Source organism: Rhineura floridana, chromosome 5 (genome assembly GCF_030035675.1).
Source record: "Rhineura floridana isolate rRhiFlo1 chromosome 5, rRhiFlo1.hap2, whole genome shotgun sequence".
Classification (NCBI taxonomy): domain Eukaryota; kingdom Metazoa; phylum Chordata; class Lepidosauria; order Squamata; family Rhineuridae; genus Rhineura; species Rhineura floridana.
In genome coordinates, this window is record NC_084484.1 from 60,893,811 (window position 1) to 60,917,013 (window position 23,203).

Genomic DNA, 23,203 nt, shown 5'->3' on the forward strand with positions numbered 1-23,203 from the left:
CATTGATGTTTCCTGTGAAGGCCATCCTACCAGCAAACGAATACTAAGGCTGCAATTCTAAACATACTTCCTAAGCAGTATGTCCCATTCAGTACAATGTGATTTAATTCTAAATATGGATTGCACTGTAAGTTATTCAAATGCCTCCAAATGAAGTGGGCTGCACTGAAATCTGTTTCAAGTGCAGTTTATTTCTATACCTGTCTGTAAATTAAGACAGTGTTTCTCTTAGCTTTGCTATTAAGCAGTCTCCTGTGCAGGGGCTTCAGCAGTTCTCAAGGTGTAATATTGAAGGATAGTTAGTTTAAGCTTTTTGGCTTATTTAGCCTTGGGCCACATCTGCACCATACATTTAAAGCACTATTATACCACTTTATCATTCGTGGTTTTCCCCCAAAGAATCCTGGGAATTGTATTTTTTTTAAGGGTGCTAAGATTTGTTAGGAGATTCCTATTCCTCTCAGAGAGCTACAGTTCTGAGTTCCCTGGGAAGGCAGATTGATTGTTAAACTACTCTGGAAATGGTAGCTCTGTGAGAGAAATAGGGTTCTCCTAACAACTCTCAGCACTCTTCATAAACTACAGTTCCCTGGATTATTTCGGAGGGGGGGGGAGCCATAACTGTTAAAGTGGTATAATAGTGCTTTTAATGTGTGGTGCAGATGTGGCCTTAGAATCATAAGAAGAGCCTTGCTGGTTCAGGCTAAAAGCCCATCAAGTCCAGCATCCTGTCCTCACAATGGTTAACCAGATGATTATGGGAAGCCTGAAAGAGTTGGAATGGGTCTTGTAGGCCATTTAGTCCAACTCCCTGTTCAGTGAAGGAAATCCAGAACTAGAACATCCCCAATAGATGTCTGTCCACCCTCTGCTTGAAGACCTCCAGTGAAGGAGAGCCCCAACCCCTCCTGGTAATTGGTTTCTTTATTTGGGCTGAGAAAGAGGGTGAGGAAAACATTTAATGGCTTCTTCAGGCACCCAGTGTCTGTGTACCTACCCTCCCTGGGTGGCTGAAAGCTTCTTAGCTTAATTTCAAGCCCAGCTCTGTTCTACATAGACTGAAAAATGTTCAGCTGTCTTTTCGTACATGAAAAGAGAAAATGATGCAGGGAGACTCTTGTATGTATTTAAATAATGCTGTTTTCATTAATGTGTTTAAAAAGGAGGAGTCATAAGAATAGAGTAAAGCATCTTGGAAATGAGGTGGGATGGAGATGAAATTGTTGGTGGAGGAATGGGATAAAACAAATAAATTTTGCTATAAATGTAGTTTACAGTGTTTTCCCTATACAGAAGTTACTTTGAGTGGGATGCCTAAAAAGAATCCTGAAAAATCTAAGACATTGGTTACCTTCAAGAAGAACTTGGAAGAAAAAGAAAGGAGGGATCATGGTATTCAGTGGGACTTGGATGTGCAACCTCTCATCTCTTCTGCTAAATGGCTTCAGCTGCATGGGCTCAAAAGGAACAAGTTGACCTTTTCTCAGATTTTATCCCAGATTGGATTTCAGCACAAAGAAGGTATGATACATACCACGCCATTGCGGAAGGCCCTCTTTCCCTTTGTATGATGCACAGCCTGATCTTTTGCACATTTAGTCGGAGAAGCAAGCCCCATTGCTTTCAGTACTAAGCAACAACCTGTGTATAGGATCACAGCCTTATGGCCAGTGGGACTTACTTCCAAATAAACATACAAAGACTATCAGGTTGTGAAAATGATACTGCATAATGAAGACTGTGCATGTAAAACACCTTTGTATTCTAGATTATGTATCCATCTTGGGGAAACTTGTGGCTTCTCGATATGCAAATGGGTTGTATCGCCAATATATGACAGCACCAGACGGCAAGCTCTATAATGTAAGTGACAGATTCATGGCTGGCTGGAGTAATAATGTTCTTTCTTTTTGGCAATATAGTATTATTTTTGCAAGGTGAAATGGCTGTGGTATAGTAATAGCCTGCCATCTGCTATAAAGATTTGTTTGATATTCTTTAAAATGTGGGCTCTTGCTTGCTGGATGCTGGATTTGGGAAAAACTACCTCCCAAACGGAGGATAATAATAAAGAGCCCGAGGTCACATAGATTCAGAGAGGTATTGGACAGATATTAGCTTGATGATACAACACTCAGATTCAACAAAAACTACTGACATGTATTTTCACAATTGGAACTTCCTCTCTTGAATTTTCCATGGTTTAATAGGACTTAAAGGGCCAGAAGCTGGTTTTCTTTGGATATTTCCACCCAAAAAAGTGGTTTTTGGGGGCCACTTTTCATCCATTTCAAAATATTGATTGGGTGGTCGATACATGCGAGTCCTAGTTCCAGACATGTGCAGAGCTGTTGCCCATACCTCCCCACCGAGCAGTGGCATGGGAGAGGGCAGAGTGCCAGCTGCACCCTCTTCATGGCAGCACTGCCACTCACTGGGATGGGGATGGGGGTGAGGTGGTAGCAAGTTGGGGGGAGCTCCATGTTCGTAGTGGTGGTCCTGCAGGTACACACACACCTGCAGGGCTGCCATGACCAAACCGAAGCTCCCTCAACCTCACTGCCACCTCACCCTGCCCCAGAAACAGCTGCACTGCTTCTGGGAGAATACCACTGCTGTTCCACCCCCTTGCATACTGCTGTTGTGTCCACCATTTGGATACTTGTTCAGTACTTGGTTAGTAGTAAAAGCTTGTTGCAGAATAATGCCCCCAATTTGATCCTATTTTGGAATTTGCATAAGAAAACAAGAACAGAAAAGATTTGTAAAGTATATTTGCCAGATGTGCTTGCATTTGTAAATGCCTTGAGGCATCGAGAGACTGTACTGTTATTTTTACATCTTAGCTCTCTTAATTTAAATACAGCTGACAGCCAAAAAAGACCTCCTCTTTCATTTTGTGGATTGTCTTACTGGAGCTATTGAACTGTATAAACAAAGAATGGAATGGCTAACAACTGAAAGCCGGCAAATATTTGGAGTGATTCAGGAACAGAGCATCACTATTGTTCTGGATTTTGGTGTTGCTTCTAGAGCTGAGTTTGATCTGTGCAAAGAGGCACTTTTTATGGTCTTCAAACAGCAAGTGGCCCAAATTTCCAAATTTAACCTTATTCGGTAAGTTTTCTACACTTTATGAAAGAGATTTGCTGGAATTCCTAAAATTACAGCAGTATAATGAAGTGCGTTGAAAGCGTATGGCTGATGAACATAATGGAACTTTGCCTGCAATGTCTTTATGCCTGATATGAGGCTATGACTAGAAATTCTCCTTACAATTTTTGTGTGTGTGTATAAGATCGCCATCAAAATACAGCCAGTTTTCTTAAAGTAGAAAAGATTTGGTTTCAATCCATGTATCTTTCTCTGTGAGTTCTTAAAGGGCATTCTTTTTTCAAAACCTTGTCTCTCACACATGAAGCAATTGTTGGCCAACTAAGATGACCAGGGACAATTAACATACAGTAGCCAAAGTTCAAAATCAAAAAGCCACTCAAAATTGGAGTGGACTTGAGGTATCAGTTTAAAACAAGATCAATCCAAAAAGCAACTCCCCTGCTCTTTGTTTGTAGAAAACAGCAGAAAGATGGGATGCCTTCCTCGTTGTTTAGAGCAGGGGTTGCCAATGTGGTGCCTTTCAGATACTGCTGCACTCCACCTCCCATCACACCTGACCATTGCCTAAGCTGGCTGGGGCTGATGGATGTTGGAGTCCAGCAACATCTGGAAGCACCACGTTGGCTACCCTTGGTTTAGAGAGCCTGGACATCACAACGAGAATATTTTCCCTGAGACAAAGCCTCTGTGGTTGGCTCTGACTTATTATGCTACACTAGCCTAGTGACATCATGGAATCACAGAATTTGGATATTCTGATGACTATAACATTGGACTGTTCTTCATGTTTTAAGAAAAAAATGTTCATATTGGTTTGTGTTTGGGGACATAGCTGAGTGATTTCATGCATAGCCCCAGGTTTGAATCCTGCATTTTCCTAAGCCAGGTAGCAAGAGTGCCTAAAACACTGGACCTGAGCTTAAAACCCACTGCCAGTCAGGATTGACTATATTGAACTAGATCCAGGGTAGCCCTCCATATGTTATTGGACTACAACTCCCTTTTACCATAGCCAGCAAGGCTAGTAATCCGAGATGATGGGAGTAGCAGCCCAGCAATAGCTGGAGTCCTCCACTTCAATGACCGCTGGGCTAGAGGGATTGTTGGCTTGTGTGTGCATAAGGTGTTCCTTTCAAATTTGCAATCAGGAGCTTAGTCATTGATTTCTAAACAATCAATTGAGGGCTATTTTTATACAAAATACTTGCATGGCACTATCAGTTATGAATGGAGCTTAAATGGTTGAATTTCCTGCACAATAAATATGGAGGTGGGTGACTTATCTTTTCCTAACTGCTGCTTCCATGTTTCGGAAAAACTCATTCATACACATGGTCATGCATCATTTAAAAATCATGACAATTTTTTAAAGTTAAGTATTTTATGTACCTTATGTTCTGAAAGTAAAGTGTGAATTGACGCTGATCATCTGTGACTATTAAAAGGAATGCAAATTATGCTCCTATGGGTGCTGTTTTTGGAGAAAAGCTTATTTGCTTCTTTTCGGTTGGAGCATCTCCTTCATGCTTATTTGTTGTGCATTATTTCTTGTTTTTTTTTCTTGAGATGTGTATTCTAATATACTATATCCCAATTTGAGCACATAGTTTCAAAAGTCATGGCAGCTGAATGTGAGTTGACATGTTCATAACTCATGTGATGCTAAGACTGCCTAGATGTTATCTTAGAGACCCAGAATAAAATGTTACAAAATGCTGGGGGATACATACAATTGAAAATGTAAGATTTTAGTATTATAAAATATTGCTCTAAAGCTTTATTGTCTGCAGCTAATACTATTGTTGCTTTTTCAGACAAACTATATGATAATTTATGCAAATATTTTTTTGTTTGTGTAGGGGTCGGCAGCTACAGGCCTTGGAGTACAGTCTGGTCCTTGATTTGCATGGGGCAAAAGAGGAATGTAGAGGACATGGCACTGAGATTGGTTTTAGGTTGGGGGAAATAAATCAGGGCTTTGGCAATCCAGTCTGACTCCATTCTCAAGTAGCCTTCAAGGAAATCTAGGGGTCAACTCCACTGTGACAATAATTTCACAATGAGGTCTTCAGCAGAAAGTGCTGTGATCAGTTTTGAATGCAAAGGCCCTCTCCCTTTCTCATAGACATCTGCCAGACTGGGAGAATGAGCGGGAGCTTTTCACTGCATGTTGATCAAAGTAATCTGGCTGAAAAAGTCTGCAGACATTTTCTGGACATTTGACACTCAGATCTTATGTCTGTCTAAACACTGGATAAGGCCCCTTCCTTTCCAGTTCCCAAAATTTCCAGATTGAAACCTTGACAGGGGACAAGATTCACCTCCTTACCTCTTCGTTTCCGAAAGGTGCATTGGAAGACAGTTTAGTATTTCCTCAGAAAATTTTAGCTACTCTCCTTTTTAGTGTGGGTCAAGATCTTGTGAAGTGGCAGAAGGAAACTGTTCCTGTGACAGAGGCCTCTATTGATGCTGCTGTCAAGTGGTTGTGGACGATGGACTACATGCCAGCTGTTTGCCACACAGGCCCCACTGAAGCTATCCTGGAGGCATTGTTTGACGATACGGTAATCTCACGCATATTTCTGAAAGTCTTCAATTATGTCTAAGAATATCCCAGTGAGAGTTGGACTGTACATGTTATAGAAATGAATTATGACAGGGATAAATACTAATAAAAGAACGCTGGGGTTGTTTAGAAAGAATTTCAAGTTGATCTGCAGGCTGGTGCTTACCAATATCATATATACATGACAGTATTGCATTCTGAAAGCAGAAGCTTTGTTTTTGATTTCCCATGGAACAAGTGGAAGAGAAATGTTTTCATGACATTAAAGGGGCTTTGAAACATAGGCCTGGTTTGGATGATCATATTGTGAAGCTAAGGTACATGCACAAACCTTTTCTCCACAATCATAGCCCTTTTGTGCGAGCCAATTAATCCTCTAATTAATCACAGTTTCCTGTTCCATCCAAACTGGGAAACCATGGCTGCCTGCTTCACAATAAACCAGCATGTTAAACTATGTTTGAAATGGGTTGATATCTTGGCTTGTTCTTAACCTGCAGCCATAACTTCCTGCTTTGGACAAAATGGGAAACTGTTGCTAATTAGACAGTTTTGGTTTGAGCATTGTGAAGGGAAGAGTAAAGGGGCTGCATGTGCAGGCTTATGGCTCATGCATATCTTGGGTTAATAAGCTGAGTTATGATAGTCTGAATGTAGCCATTGTGTCTGACAGCCTTTTCAAGTATGTCTCTCAGAGTTACTCCTTTGGTATTATTCAGAAAAGGAGCCTTTTGCAATGTGTTGAGATGTATCTAAGATCTTTAATATTAGCCAGTGGGGTGCTGACTTTGCCACTAGGCAGCTATCAGAAGTATGTCAGGAGTTGACAAACCACCATCAGGAAGATCTCGTTGCTCAGACAAGATCCCAGCCCAAACAGGAAGCCTTTTTATTTCCTTTCCTGTCCAGGAGAGTCATTGTTAGTTTATGTGTGTGGGTCCAGTCCAGAACATAAAATCAATTAACTAATAGAAAAATGTTGTAAGCTGCAATTCTGGGAGTCCACCATACAGGGCAAACTTATACAGAATGGAAGGTTCTGACAGAGAGTAATAGTATACCAAATTGCAGCAAAAATGGGCTAAATTTCACTTATAGAATTCCTGATTAGAACCCAACCACTATTGCAACGGTTGCTGTCAGAGGTATAGAAAGAAGAAATAGCTCTTTCCTAAAAGGCGGGAGGCAATTGCCCTTACTACATAATATTAAGGAGCTAAATAGGAGAGATATAGAAAGAAAGTTCAGGTACAACAGGATCCAGTCACTGTTGGGGTTGAACCTTTATTGCTGACATCCCTTCAAGCAGATTCTCCTGCAGGATGCTCTCTTGCAGAACTGAACCAAGCAGGATTGCTCTCGCTTTGCATCTACTGGTGCAGGTGTGTGGAGGTGAGCAGCCCTGCTGAGTGCTGGGTTCTGGTGTGCGAGAGATGATCCTGCAGGGAGCTCTCTGGTGCACCTGGACCAAATAGGATCACCCTCCCTTCACATCAGCTGATGTCTGGGTAGGACAATCCTGCTTAGTGCCGGTCTCCTGCTTTTCATAGCGCCTCAAAGGGTCCTGACAACCAGCTGGTTGCTGGGCACATCGGAAGCTGTGCAAGGGGGCTTTCACCAAGCTCCTCTTACTTGTATGATGTCAGGTGTAGGGCAGATGTGTGTGGCTTCCCCAGAACATCTCTGTGGGGCAAATGGGGAAGCCGAACAGGCCAAGGTCAGTCCACAGACTGGAGGTTCCTCACCCATGCCATATCGCTATCACCCGTTATGGCCAGTGACAGACTTACCCTCTGTGAATTGTATCACTTCGTGTTTGATACTAAGATGCCAAGTGGGGGTGCAAGGGAGCTCCTGCATGAATTTGCGTTTAGGATGGCATTTGGTACCATTTTAAATCAGTGTTGATTTCTGTAGGATATAGATCTGGCTCAAATATCTATGTTCTGCCATCCCTTTGCACATGCCTTTTGTGGTGTCTAGTTTTTTCATGTACCACATGAAAAGCTACTCCCAAACTTTCCCCCTCCCCATTTTGGCTTGTGGTTGCATGTGTGTTCTTTGTCAGGGAGGGGGAGGCATCTTAGAAGCCCTGCTGTGCACATGGAACTCACTGTGTAGCCCTCTGGAAGAGGTAGTGAGTTTTTTATTATTATTAATGATTCGATTGACTTGTCCATTGCAGACTGATGCTGTATACTATTTCATTGTGGGTGATCTGCAGGAATGCTTGAAGCATTTGCTCTTGCAGAAGATATCAAGGAGCCCATGTCCAGTCCATACCGTGTCTTTTAATGCAAGAGAAGAAGAAACTATTGCTTTCTTAAAGGAGCTGAGTCATCTGACCACTGGCAGGTATGAGGTAAATGTAATATTTAATGATTTCAATACTATAAATCTATTTTGCAAATGGGAATATATGGATCCTTGCAGATGGTGCTGTTTCTTTTTATGTTATTGTCCAAGTATGGCATCTGTTCCCTTTCTGTCTCTCTGAGGAGAAAATACAAGGTCTAGAGTAGGACCAGCCCAAAATGTTTAGCAGCCCAATGTAGAATAATAAATGCCCCCCTCCCCAAGTCAAGGTGCATAGTACTCAAGGCTGACCAAGTTATTTTGGCATCTGAAATGGAAAATCCCACAACTGCCTCTCTCTGGGAATAAAAATACAACAATAAATTAAATAACTAACTGTTTGGTACCTTTCATGACACCTAAAATCAGTGGCCTAAGCAGCTGAGCCTAATGGTAGAGCTGAGCTAAAATGGTGCTTAAAATGGTGAGGCATCAATCCTGATTTGTTTTGCAATTAAAATGACAACTAATAAATGGTAGCTCTTGGAATAATTATTCCACATGAATACCAATTGGTGAGTGTTATGAAACTCTGGTGATATAAGACAATATCCATACTACAGATTTAAAAATAGTTTAATTGTCGTTACTCCTTTCTGGGAAACCCTTAGAACTATAGTTCAAGGGAGCAGTCTTGGGATCTCTAATTCTCATTACTTCACTGAATGACATTTCCTAGGTTTGGGGGGGACGAGGCAGTCCAAATGCTATGAAACTGATATAAATGTGTATCAGAGCTGTTAAAATGCTATGCAAGTTGCCCCACACAGTACGAGCAATGGTGCAAAGATGCTTGATCCATATGCCTTAATTTTCTGAATGACTGTTTTGCCATCCTCATTTTAAGGATATTCCACATTTATAGAGAAAAGCACAAAGACCACAGCATGAAGGTATTTGTTCCTTGTAATCAATGACAATGTATTAGATTTTTCCCCCTCTCCAAGAAGCTACAGGCAGCATTTGTTGTTCTCTTCCCTCATATGTTCACAGCAACCCTGTGAGGCAGGCTGGGCTGAGAGAGAGTGACTGACTCAAAGTCACCCAGTGGATGTCGTAGCTGAATGGACTTGACCTCTGGCCTCCCTGGTCTGGCACTCTAACCACTACACTGATTCTCTTGGTGCACATTTAGAAGCTAATTCTCTTGATGCACATTTGCTTACAGATTTAAAACATTTATTCCTTCAGGTTCCATGCATTTGTAGAAAGAACTGACTACATGGACGTGATGGGAACTTCAATAAGTGACGAGGATGAGAAACGTTTGCTTACCCAGAATTCAAGAAAACTGAAAGGGGATCTGCCTCTAGGTAAAACAAGAAGAAAGCCAATGTTGATTGTTGATTGGGTTCCCAACACTGGTCTGACTTAGTAGCCTAGCAACTGTGTTTTTGAACTAACAGTAGTTTTCAACCAGACTTAAAGGGTCACCCTATTGTACAGTGCATTGCAGTAGTTTAACCTAGAGATTGCCAGAGCACGGATAACTGTAACTGTGTTATCTCTGCGAAGGAGGTGTTGCAGCTGACACACCATCCATAGCTGGTGAAAAGCACTTTGTGTCACTGAATTCGGGTCTGTAGAAACAGAGCTGGACCAATGAGTACCCCCAGACTATCAGCCCGATCCCTTAGTGTGTGTGCACAGCCCCTTCCAGAACAGGTCAAACACCACCAGCATGACTTGGATGAATTGCCCATTAGCAGTACCTCTGTCATGGCCCTCATCCCATTCATCACTGCAGCCAGGCAGTGGTTCAGCATTTTTCACCCCACCTGAACCTGATATAAAGGAAAGATAGTTAAATGACATCTGTGTAATTACTATACCCAGCCCCCAAACTCCAGATGGACCCCACTCAGTGGCTTTATGTATTTTATTTATTTATTCTGCCTTTCTTTGGTCATGGAACCCAAGGCTGTGTACATATGGTTCTCAGGTAGTCACTTATCCTGTCACTGACCAGACAGAGAAAAGCTTAGCTTCTGCAAGATGGTGGCCTTATGTGTCTTCAGACCACATCCTGGGACATGTAGATGTTGAAAAACATAGTAGACATGATTAGCCCTGTAGGTTGCCGTAAGTGCCACAGGGTCAGACAGATGTCATTCAAGCACCATCTTTGGAAATCAGCTCTCCAGTTAGGAGCGGAACCACCAAAACACTATGTTTCCAACTTGGAGATTAGCCTATCCAGAAGAATACAGTTGAAAACTGCTGAGAGATTCAGGAGAGTTAGTAGAGGTACACTTTCAATTTCCTACTCCCAAGTGCAGGTCATTCATCAGAACACCCAAGGCATTTCTGTGCCCAAACCAGACTGAAATTGATTATCAGGATCCGATTCATCCAAGACTGCCTGGAGTTACACAGCACCCACCAGCTCAAGCACCTTGCCTGAGAAGGGAATATTTGTGATTATTTGTGATAGTTCATTATTACTGCCCTCTGGGTCCAAGGATGGTCTCACAATTGCTTTATCCCACCGCTGGGACTGCCCCTGTTGTAATAATGAATTTATTATTGCCTGTACCCAGATGGCTGACCCTCTTCTTAGGTGTAATAAGCCATGTAAGGGCAAGTGTTGAGCAAGTATGTGATGGGTGTGCATTTGTCCAGCCAAATTACCCAAGTCCTCACGCCATGATAACTGAAATTCATGGCAAGTTTTAGGTGAATGGTGCTTTTACGTGGAGGAGTGGTGGATTTATGGGCCCTTGAGGTTTCCCTAAAGATCAGTAGGATGTTGGGTGGGAAGCTGAGCAGTTTGTATGGCTTGGGACCTGGCCAAGACACCACTTGCAGGAGCAGGGGTTTAAAGAAGGTTAGAAGACTTCATTGAGAATCTGACCGGCATAGCTCACAATGTTCTGGGGGAAATACTGAGGAACTGGGCAAATTAGGAATGTTTGGGAAAATCCATTCTGCCCAAGAAGTAAAAAAAGGAGAACTGGGAGGAAGTGTTTGGTGCAGGGGTAGTCAAAGTGGTGCCTTCCAGCTGTTGTTGGACTCCACTCCCATCAGCCTCAGCCAGCATGGCTAGTAGCTAGGGCTGATGGGAATTACATGGCTTGGGACCACAATACCTGACGAAATGTCTCTCCCGACACAAACCCACCCGTACACTATGCTCAACATCAAAGGTCCTCCCCTGGGTGCCTACTCCAAGGGAAGCTCGGAGGATGGCAGCAAGGGAGAAGGCCTTTTCAGTGGTGGCCCCCAAATTATGGAATGATCTCCCCGATGAAGTTCACCTGGCACCTACGTTGTTATCTTTTTGGCGCCAGATCAAGACTTTCCTTTTCTCCCAGGCATTCTGACAGCATGTGCTGAGCTCTGACCCCAGGACTTTTAATTTGTTTATCTGTGCTTCATGGTTTTTAAGCTTTGTATGGTTTTAAAATTGTATATTTGTTTTAATATTCAATGTTTTTAATTTTTGTAAACCTCCCAGAGAGCTTTGGCTATTGGGGCGGTATATAAATGTAATAAATAAATAAAATAAACAAAATAAATTGTAGTTCAGCAATATCTGGAGGGCACAGTGTTGGCTCCCCCTGGTTTAGTACAACTAACGTTTCAGCTAAGAAAGAAGCCTCACATCCCTTGGGAACCTAGGTGAGGGTAGTGCAGGAGGACTATCATGCATATCAACTCCTTCAAATCAAAGGTAGGGGTCAGGAGGGTGGCACAAGATGCAAAGATGACAAGGCTTCTTCACCCTTAATAGTTGTGTAGAAGAGGGAATTGCCATATAAGCTACACCTGCTGAAATCCCCTCTTCTGTGTAGCCATGTAAGGTGCAGGAGCCTTGTCCTCTTTTTTTTTTTTTTTTGCATCTGGCTGCCCTTGGGGCGAGGTCAGATGCTGCCAAAGCAAGCAGCCATGGCCCTTACTGAACAGGGAAGTTGTTGCTGGTGCTAGCTTCAATCTCTTTAAATATGTTGTTGGCCATGAATCTTTTTTGAAGGTTAGTGGGATGCCCATTCAAATGAGCACATTAGCCGTGGTCAACTGTGCCCATTGTAAAAAGGATATAGGGAGTTCCCTTTTTCTACTGAGTCAGATTTTTGGTCCCTTAGCAATGCTTATTCTGAATAGCAGTGGCTTTCCCAATTCTCAGGTACAAATTCTTTCCCAGACTTTATTTATTTATAATTTGATTTATATCCTACCCTTCCTCCCAATAGGAGACCAGGGCTACTTCACTACTTTAGATACTCAACTGGAGAAGCCAAGGATTAAATCTGAAATCTTGTACACTCTAGACATGCTATCCATCATGGAACTGTTCCCTCTCTCAGTTGGTTAATGCTTGCAAGAGCACTTTGACTAGTGGTCAGCGTGTCATCTTGATCTGGATTTCTGCAGTGCTATAGGAAAACACATATAAGAACTATGGACAGTTCCATAGACCTCCCCAAATAGCTTTAATCTTATTTTAAACCTGTTTTTGTTTAAGGATGTTTCTGACATTATCCTCATCTGTGTTCTCTAGAATTTGGCATCCTGAATAATGTGGCCTTATTTGCAGAGTGGCACTGATCTACTATTATTTTCTTTGTGACTTCCATATTTAGTTCACATAGATGTGTAGTTTGCCCAGGTTTCAGTTTACATCTCTCTCCTTGCCTTTTTAAAATGGGTAGCCAATGCATGTGAGTGCATATGCATTTTGGTTAAAAGGGGAATCTTGATACACATTTATTTAAGCTCAGCATAAAGAGGAATCCTGATGTGATCATGCCATTGTATTAAGATTCCTTGTGTGTCATATAAATCAATGCCCATAGTCATGTTTGCCCATTGGTAACCTACAAGGATGAGAGAAAAAGGCACATCATGAAAAGAATGGCAAACTGTGCAAGTACCAGCTCTAAACCAGAAGGCACACAGAGTAGAATGCAGCACTGAGTTAGCCCATGGAACAATATTGTAATGGGGGACAGTTTTACAACTGCACATGGTAAGGAACAGCTCGTTGTGCTGCGTGGGAGGGGAAAAGGTCATTTTATTTCAAGACTGTTTTCAGTTACTTAAGCTGGACGCCCCCTAGTTCCTGTATTTTAGAGAAGAGTGAAAAAAAACTCTTTAATTTTTGCATATTACTCTATCTGATACTTAGAGAAAGTGAAGAGGAAAAGCCAGTCTCTTTCAAAAGGGTGATAAGTTTGCATATTCTGGTGTGCAAAAGCCCCCAAAAGGGTTTGGTAGTTTACAAAGAAGTATGTGTCAAATTGTGTGTGTTTAAATAGGAAAGAATTGGGTTCCCTCCCCTGAGAACAAAGACTGTACATAGTGCTTTGCACATCAGAAATGTCCCAAGGTTAACTCTGACCATACCACTCACTCTGGAGATATTAAAATAGGAAGCAAGAGGAAGATTGGAAAACATTAGTCCAAGTTGTAACTGTTGTAAATGGATACAGGGAACAGTCAAATGCAGATTACCCAGGAGCAATCTACATTATATACATGTAGAAATTGGTATAAGTGATTTTATTATTTTGTTTTGGTCGCTGAGCTGCATACGTTGAATTAGTCTTGTGACATGGGTGTGTGCTGTACCACTAACAACTTGTTCTGCCTTGATTCAACTTTTTGGAGATTTTCTACAGTATGCTTGATTGCAAACAGGACAAATGTTGAAGCATCCACATCTTAAGTAAATACATAGGAGGAAAACTTTAGGTGGTATTGATTGACTTTAATATGGTAAAATTGAAATGAACCTTGGGAACCATCCTTCCAGTCAGTTCAAGTTGGTATCAGAGGCTCCTTCATTCCACTCTTGCGTGAGATCAGGACCTTTTTGGTGGTGGCTCCAAGACTGTGGAATACCCTCCCTGTGGAGGTTCCTTGGGCCACTTGCCTACCTTTTAGATGTCTCTTAAAGGCTTACTTTTTTTCAACATGCTTTTAATGTGTGATCCTAATCTGTTCATCTAGGGGTATCCTGCTATTAAATTTTCTGCTGTTTTTATTTGTCAACTTTCACCGTTAATTTTAGAATGGTTTTTGAATTGCTTGTCTGTTTCGTTGTCATTCAACTTTTATAAAGCTGCAATCCTATACGCACCTACTTGGGAATAAGTCTCGTTAGACTCAGTGGGACTTAAGTACATGTATTTAGGGTTGGGCTACACACCACAGTGTATGTAGGTGTGTGTTAAACTCATATAGGATTGCAGCTAATCTGGGAGTCAATCCCATGAAATTTAATGGGACTTACTTCTAAGAAGACATGCAAGCAGATTGCTCTGTTAAATTGTTAATAGAACCATGGGGGATCCTGGTTCAGATTAGGTTTCCCTGCTGTCCTCGGCTCCTACTGCAAGGAAGGGTGGGATATACATTTAATAAATTAAATGAATAAATTTTGCCAATTTAAAATCCTCCCCAAAGCTGCTGTACAAGGTCAGGCAGTTAGTTCCAATTAGTGGAAGAGCCATTAGGATAAAATATATGGTAGATCTATGGAAATTTATGATTTGGCACCATACAGACAAAATGCTTCTGTTAACTGTAGATTTGTGCTCAATAAGATTGCAATGTTGAGTCTTCTTTGGTTTCATATTGGATAGCTGTCTCTAGCTACCAGTCTGTACGGGGGGGGGGGTTTGATACAGTGAGGGAGCCAAAAGTAGAGCCTTGAGTACAGTATTCACAGAAACTGCTGTGTTTTTGATCACACTTAGCTAAAATGCAAAGCTATCAAATGTCCTTCATTAAGATTTGAATTACTATATTTTATTACCTTTCAGAGTGAGTTCCACTGAATTTTTAGCAGTGCTGTTGTATATTGTTGACAAAAAAGAACTTTCTAATTTCCTGTAATCATAGAATTGGGTGACTCTGGTTATTCTATACAGAGGCAGAACTGCTAGTTCAAAGTTCAGCTGTGTGAAGTCTTTATCCTGCCTGACTTGCACTTTCGGAATGAGAAAGAGCAAGTTTTCGCATCAGAAGCTTACAAGAATCAAAGAAAATAACTACTTATTTGCTTGCTCCTGAACACCCCGAAGCTCCCCCCTAAAGGTTTTATGGAGTCCCGAAAAGGATGTCTTTACCAGAAAGTCATACAAAGTGGTTTTGATCAGATTCCAGAAGATATCACTTTCTTGCCTCCTATCTCCACTATAGCACTATTCCAAAGGAGAGGGATGTCACTTTTTCTCCTGCCTCATGCAAAAATGTCAAAGACTGACATGATACTCTGGCCTTCCCTTCCCATCCCCAGGAAAACCTTTTTGCAGCTAAGGAACACCCCTCTCTATGGGCAGTTTGAACCTGGCGCATGGGTAGCATTTGTGTGTGTGCCATTTGTCAGATTGGTGAATTGCAGGGGCCTTGACGTAGCAAGACCATACAAACATGCAGGCTCCCTGGTCTTTTTTACTGCTGTGCTGAGCTAAGCCAAGGTTTGGCTTAGCGTATTTGTCCTTGGCTACATCTCATCGGGAGCGAGGGGAGAGCTTCACCATGAATCCCAGTCCAGATAGCATGCTTACCTCAGTGTGGTGCAGCAGTAAAAAGGACTGGGAAGCTCCTCTCCGGGAGCTCGCATGTTCACATGGTCAGCAAACCAGAGCACTGTGACGGACAAAGTGACATTCCCACCCTTGATGAATTTTCTGAGAACTCTGCTTGGCCACCTCTCTTGTGACCTTTAAGCAGATCCCTAAAGACTGTTTGTTGTTGTTGTTGCATCAAGCTTTTTACTGGCCTTATTGCAGGCCCTCTACATATGTTTTTAATCTGATGTTGCTTTAATCCCGCTTGTTCAATTGTTTTCTTTTTTAACCTTTTTTATTGTAAGCTGATGTTGTGCTGTGAGGACTTGTCCTAAAAGGCGAAGTAGACCTAGATGAAATAAACAAGGTAAAGTCTCCAAAGAATGGACATAGAGCTTAGCCCTCCTCCTCGCCGCCCCAGGGCTGCACAGCAACAGCAGATCCTGGAACATCACAAATAAGATGAATATAATTGCATAAAATGTAGACATGAGAAGAATACCTCCTTTTTTGGAAGTACTGCTTGTCCTTTTATTCAAAGGTCACTTTGGACTGCGAAATTGTGAAGAGAGACAACTTTCTAATTCCCCTGTATGTAATTTTGATTCAGCAGTCACTTAATGATGGCTTGTTACAAGTAACAGAGCCTCTCTGCTGGGTTCCATTGTGAGTGAGAAGCTTTCCTTCTCCCTCTTGTTTATATTTCAATAGATGGGTTGGTTGAAAGCAGCAGTCGCTCTTAAAATTATGCCCTGCACTTCCTTTTTTATGGCTAAATTGCAGAATGGTTTTAAGCAGCCCACAATTGCAGTAATCTCCTCAAAAAGCTTTGTATGCTGCATCTTGGTTGGTTCTACAGAATAGAATTTACACGCTAAAAGGGAACACAATTAGTCTTGGGCATTTACCTAGTATTATATCTGTAGTTATAACATCACATCTAGTCATTTAGAAAGCTCCAGGGATGTCCAGGGCGCTCTCTCTCTGTGTGTCTTTTATAGTTGAAAAAGACACTGAAGCGATATATTTGTCTTGCTTGTTTTGAGTATTTACAGAGTGCTTTCCGGAAAGGGTGCACTGAGAAATAATAATAGAAATAATATTTTTTAAAATAGTGATTCCATTCGGACATGTTAGGAAGCTGTTTTCAGGAAGTATAGAATAAATAAATAAAAAGGAATAAATGGTGCTGAAACTAGAGAGAAAGAGCAAGCCAACATAAGGTCCAGAGATACTTTGAGTGTGTTACCTCAGGCCATTTAAAATGGAGGGAGAAACATGGCATTGGCATGACAGTGATGGAGATAACACGGCGTCCTTGGTGAACACTCCCAAAACAGCTTTCTCAAATGGTGAGCAGGCTACTTAATTATAGAAACCAAGTCTGAAGTTCAGGCAGCTACCCCTTCAATGTATCATATTTTTTCCTGAATCAGACCTGCAGAACTAAGTGGAATTCAACCCTGTAGAGGGTTGATAAACAAGCCATGCTTGTTGCCTACTTGATACTATGCTCCCCTCCAAAACCAGTTTGAGGTGGGGTGTTGATCATCTTGCACATGGGGCCTTAATATTGCTTGCACCCACATTTAAAGCATTATTATACCACTTTAAAACATCATGGCTTCCCTCAAAGAATCCTGGGAACTGTAGTTTGTGAAGGGTGTTGAGAGCTGTTAGGAGACCCCTGTTCCCCTCACAGAGCTACAGTTTACAGAGTGGTTTAACAATCTCTTCCCACAGAACTTAGAATTGTAGCTCTGTGAGAGGAATAGGAGTCTCCTAGCAACTCTCAGCACTCCTCACAAATTACTGTTCCCTGGCTTCTTTGGGGGAAGCCATGACAGTTTAAAGCAGCATCATACTGTTTTAAAATGTATAGTGCAGATGGGGCTTAAGTGGTTAGTGGATGGCATTTGGCTTCATGCGTCACAAGGTGAGTGCCGGCCTAAGACACTTTGCTGCCTAAGGTGAAGGGCCAGATGGTGCCCTCCCTCACTACACGTAGAAGCCCACTAGACGAGCAGTTGAATCTTACATCAACGCTGGCAATAGGACAACACCTCTCACCTGACGGCAGCAAGCTAACGCAGGAGATACAGCGCAGTCTGTGTAGTGCAAACACAGCTCTGCCCTCCAGCATTTCACCGGCATTCCCCGTTCCTCAGAACCTACTGCTTGAGACGACTGCTTCACTCTGCTTAATGGTAGGCCAGGCCTTGCCCAAGGCCTTCGTGGGAAAGACTTGTTGGATCAGTGGCAGAGCACATGCTCTGCATGAAGAAGATCCCAGGTTCAATCCCTGGCTTCTCTGAGTAGGGCTGGGAAGGATTCTTGTCTGAAACCCTGGAGAACCTACAGAAAGCAATGTTCATATTCAATATAAGGTGCCTTTAGGGTCGTACATAAAGCAACACTGTTGATGAGCATTTGCTTTATTTCAGTCTGGTGCTGCCTCCAACTTTTGCTTCCTATGCTCTTTGCTGGTGTGTACCTCTTGTCTTGATCTCTCTGTGCAAAAGCAACCTGAATCTAATGTACCAAGCATATGCAACAATATGCAAGCCTAGTACTGTGTGCTGCTTGTTCCGTGTTCTATGGCAGTGTGATTTATTGAGTTGGCAATAAACAGATTAAACATTCAGAACTAATTTGTGTATGCAGAACATTAATTTGTTTATTGCCAAGTTGCAGGCGCCCAAAGGAAATCAGATAGCAACTCTTTCTCCTCTGGGTGGATTAAAAACCTAATTCAAAGAAACCTCCCAGACCTGTTGCTTTCTGTTATCTTGTGATGAGCAGTCACAGGAAGAGTCAATTTTGTTCATCCAAGTACTGAACTCAGCTCAGCTCACCCTTTGGCAACAATTGCAGCTGCAGATCATGCATGTGCATCTTCAGGCTAACACAGCTAGCATCCTGGTTCTAAGACTGCTATCTTAAGCACACTTCCAAGGAAGCAAGTCCCCTTGAAGTTGGTGGGAGTTGTGTAAGCATATTGGCCAGTGTGGCTGCAAGCCAATACACACTTACCTGGGAGTAAGTCCCACTGAACCCAATGGAGCTTACTTCTGAGTAGACATGTACTGGATTGCTGCCTGAGTGTCCTGGCAATGCAACATTATGTTACAAAACAGCAAAGATTCTTGTGGTACTGTAAAGACTAACATAAATTTATTATGGCATAAGTTTTTGTGGACTCATGCCCATATCATCAGATGCGTGAAGTGAAAGCTTAGTTGGCAAGCATATCACGGTGACAATTGTAAGGTGCAATGAGATGCAAACATTACAATGAGTGGTAATTAGAGTTTTAAATGTATGTTAAATAGGCACACTTTTTACAGTAGCAGGTTGGTGATAATTTGCTCAGCATGGCTGACAGTACTGTATTAACATCTGTAATGGAGCAGGGAACCTTTCACAAGAAACAGTCCTAGATAGCACAGATACCAGGCATTGGTAACTAAATTAACACATTAAAGGTAAAGGTGTCCCAGCACTTGTAGTGCGAGTCGTTTCCGACTCTTAGGGTGACGTTTACTAGGCAGACCGTATATATGGGGTGGGATTGCCAGTTCCTTCCCCGGCCTTTCTTTACCCCTCAGCATACGCCAGGTACTCATTTTACCGACCACGGATGGATGGAAGGCTGAGTGGACCTCGACCCCTTTTACCGGAGATTTGACTTCCTCCTTCCGTTGGAATCGAACTCCAGCCATGAGCAGAGCTTTGGCTGCGTTACCACTGCTTACCACTCTGCGCCATGGAGGATCTAAATTAACGCATTAGTATGATAAAAATGTTATGTATTCTACATTTTGCATTCTTGGGAGGAGGCTGTAAGTGAGTGGGAGTATGCGTGTTTGAGAAGCATAATGTGTTTGAACTTGGTTCCTGAAAGTTAGTAATAGCATGTGATCAACGGTGGTGATGTATGATGAGTGGTAACATCACTAATTATTACTAATCATGTTTTTTCTCTAAATGATAGTAACTAGAAAATTTTAAGTTGCTATCAATGGGTAGTTACAATGATTACATATATTACATACTAGCTTATGAACTCACTTCAGTAAGTACCTGATCTTAGCCGAAGGACAGAAAATTATGGAATAACTTTAGTAAGGCAAATGCTTCGCTCAAGCTGGTGTTAATATATGATAATGTTAAAATGCAAAGTAATGCAGACAGATGTTTCTCCTCTGAACATTCCAGTGGGAATACTTGAAGCCTGTGCTATATGAAGCTGGTCACTCTTACTATGAGCTCTCTGTATACATTATGGGAATAGCATGAAAGCTGCTCTTTGCATGAGAGGATTCTGTGCTGCTCCACAAATATCAATAGGAAGTAACTGTGTGGGTTGAATAACTAACATAGTTGCTTCTTGTGAGCGTCACTAGAGAACAGTGGGAGATCCAGCCATGCATAAGCACTTCCCATGTAATTCCAGCAGCATGTTGTCAGGGATGGGCTGTGGACAGTAGACCGTGGTGAGCCGAGAACCAGGAGCCGTGAGACCAGCCAGCGGTCAAGACCTAAGAGCGAGTAAGAATCAGAGAACAAAGCAGGAGGCAGGATCAAAGAGCAAGTGAGAACCAATGAACAACCAAGGATGCAGAAGCAAGGCTCAACTGGAACAGGAAGACTTCTTATACTCCTTATTGCCTCACAAGACCCAGTGGCCTGTCTGAGTGGATGGCCTAATGGTCCATTACTGCAAAGCTGCCACCAGTAGTTCAGTGGTGGTGGTTGATGATGATGATTAATAACAACAAGATTTCTATCCCACCTTTCCTCCCAGAAGGAGCCCTGGGTGGCAAACAAGAGGTGAACCACTAAAAACATCTTAAAACATCTCAAAAACAAAACGTCTTAAAAACGTTCTTAAAGATCTTAAAAAGCAATTCCAAAACAGACCGGGATAAGGTCTCTATTTAAAAGGCTTGTTGAAGAGGAAGGTATTCAGTAGGCACCGAAAAGATAACAGAGATGGCACCTATCTAATATTCATCACATGGGAGAACTGCACACAGACCCAGAGGCTCCTGCCAAATGTGAGTTATCTCTAACTTCTCTCTACCAATCAGTGATAATCCATATTAAAAAAAAGTGTGGTTCGCTAAAACCTATTTCTTAGTTTATACAGTTCTAGAAATTTTGCTCTTGTTCATAGAGTGTAAGCTTCTCTGTACTAAGCTATATAAGTTCATTTGCATTGTGGGAACTTTAATAAGTAGAATTTGAAAAAAAATTCTGAGGGTCCAGGATTAATCCTCTAATAATAATCTCAAAACAGTATTATTGGGAGAAATCTGGTGACATTGCCTCATCCTGATGATTAAAGCCCAGTTAAATAGTTTAAAATAAGTTTTGTAAAGAAAGACAAATATAATAATGAATTGTCAGGGCTGGCCCTACCGTTGGGCAGAATGAGGCGGCTGCAAGAAAGAGACAAGGAGCAGGGTGTTGGGATGACACAACTGTGTCTGCCGTGTGGCTTTCCCTGAACCCTCTAAACTTGCTTGGTGCCCTCTGCTATGGTGAAGGATGTTATTCCATCACCAGCACTGAAGTAAGACTCACCTTTCAGTGCAGTCAGAGAGGGGCGCCATCTTGTTCTTTGTCTTGATGGTACAAAATGTCTTGGGTCAGCCCTGTAAGTTTTCATAACATTTATGTTTTTACGATGTATTTATCACAGTTCCTTAGTACAAAGAAGTAAATATCAGAATTGCTTGGACTAGACAAACAGCCATCTAATCCAGGGGTAGCTAACATGCTGCCCTCCAGATGTTGTTGGACTACAACTCCTATCCGCCCTTGCCAGTATGGTCAGGGGTGATGGGAGTCCAACAACATTTGTAGGGCACTACATTGGCTATCCCTGATCTAGTCCGATGTGCTGCCTCAGAGAAATTCACAAAGATGATGGATATCCCCTGCTGTTCCCCCCCCCATCTAGTTCTTCAAGATATGCTGACTCTGACAAGCAGGTTATATTTTGCTATTACTATTAGGTAGTGTCCATTGGTAGATCTTAGCCTTCCATGAGTTTGTCTAATCCTTTGTCCTCTGAACTAATTGCCTACGTTGTTTGGTAGCGAGTTCCATGAATGTAATTAAAAATGTTTGAAGAAGTGGTTGGAATCATGGGGTTGGAAGGAACTTGGAGATCATCTGATCCAACTCCCTGCTCAAGGTAGGATTTGCAAAGCAGGAGGCAACTACAGCATCCTTGATAGATGCCTGACCAGTCTCTGTTTAAAACCCTCCCATGAAGGAGACCCCACCACCTCCTGAGGCAATCTGTTTCTCTCTCAGACAACTCTTACCATTGGGACGTGTCTCCTAATGTGTCTCCTAACATGTAGTCAAGATCCACTTCCTTGCAATTTCCCACCTGTTAGTTTTAGTCCTGCCCTCTGGGAACAAGTTCTTTCTTTTTGTCTTACTTACCATACTAAGAACTTGTGTGCTGGATCAGGCCAGTGGCCCATCTAGTCCAGTATCCCGTTTTCAAAGTAGCCAACCAGATGTCTGTAGAAAGCCAGCAAGCAGGACTTGAGGGCCACAACACTCTCTGCTCCTGTGGTTTCCAGCAACTGGTATTCAGATGCATGCTGCCAAACAACTTCACTGGATAATCCTAAATTCTCTTATGAGCAGGGGTTGGGGACAGATCGTCGCAGGTCATTTCTTTTCCTCTGATGGAGCTTTGGCTAGATCTCAGAAGGCAGTTGAACTGACAAGCAGCAATAATGGTGGTTATGGACAGTAAGGCTCAGTTTCTCACAGCTCTCTGTAGTAGCTGTTCCACAGCAAGCCATGAGCACTCACCTCCCTGAACTATAAGGCGATGAGTTATTGATGACTGTTTATGTTAGTGAAATATGGATATACATTAAGATGAGTACAGTGTAGAAACATGTTGGTGAGATGAAAGACAATATGATCAAAGTCTCTTGGCAGACTATGTATATAGATGGTAGGTACTGGCATTCTTTGGATTCGTTTTGGGTTCATATATTTGTGTTGGAGATAATAGCATGCAATACTGGATTTTGACCACTATTAATTGCTTTTCCTCTGTGGAAAGAGAATGGTTCTTCAGGGCTCTTAGGCTTGTGTTTAGCTAGGAAAAAATGTAATAATGAACTGATCCTGTGTAATTTGATGCAAGGGGGGGCAGAGACTACAGTGGGATTTGCCCAGCTGTAGAAAAGAAATACAGAGAATAAGCAAATGCTTTCATAGCGGAAGTCCATAAAGTGTAGTATTTGCTGTAGAAAACGTCTATAGTGCAAATATCAACTCTTAAATATGAATTCACCTCTTCAGTATAATGATCATCACATGGTGAACTTAAACAAATACATTTAAAAAATGTCTGTTCCTCTCTGTCACCCAAGCAGTTCTCACAGCTGCATGCAAAAACCCTCACAAGGGGGAACCTTTTCGGCTCTAGGGGCCAAAAAATTCAGTCCTCTGGGGGCCTGAACTTTATCTGTCCCCACCTCACAGACTAACTTTGACAGGTGGGTGGGGCATCCCACCTGTAAATCGCATGACATCATTAGGCTGTAACATCATTGACAGGTGGGCTGTCCTATTCATCTGTCAAAATCCCTTGCGCAGGGTTCGT

General features: G+C 42.2%; 1 protein-coding gene across 9 annotated transcripts in view; it reads left to right on the top strand.

The window, feature by feature from the left end:
- Positions 1–23,203, top strand: part of VWA3B (von Willebrand factor A domain containing 3B) — a 104,468-nt gene that overhangs the window by 11,406 nt on the left and 69,859 nt on the right. For 8 of the 9 annotated variants that reach the window (XM_061626931.1, XM_061626923.1, XM_061626922.1 and 5 more), the window contains 6 exons: positions 1,294–1,521; positions 1,769–1,863; positions 2,867–3,117; positions 5,522–5,681; positions 7,869–8,038; positions 9,230–9,351. In XM_061626931.1, the coding sequence (XP_061482915.1) occupies positions 1,311–1,521; positions 1,769–1,863; positions 2,867–3,117; positions 5,522–5,681; positions 7,869–8,038; positions 9,230–9,351 (1,009 nt within the window). In that variant the 5' untranslated portion in view covers positions 1,294–1,310. The remainder of the gene's footprint in view (positions 1–1,293; positions 1,522–1,768; positions 1,864–2,866; positions 3,118–5,521; positions 5,682–7,868; positions 8,039–9,229; positions 9,352–23,203) is intronic. The other variant, XM_061626927.1, reaches the window with a different exon arrangement.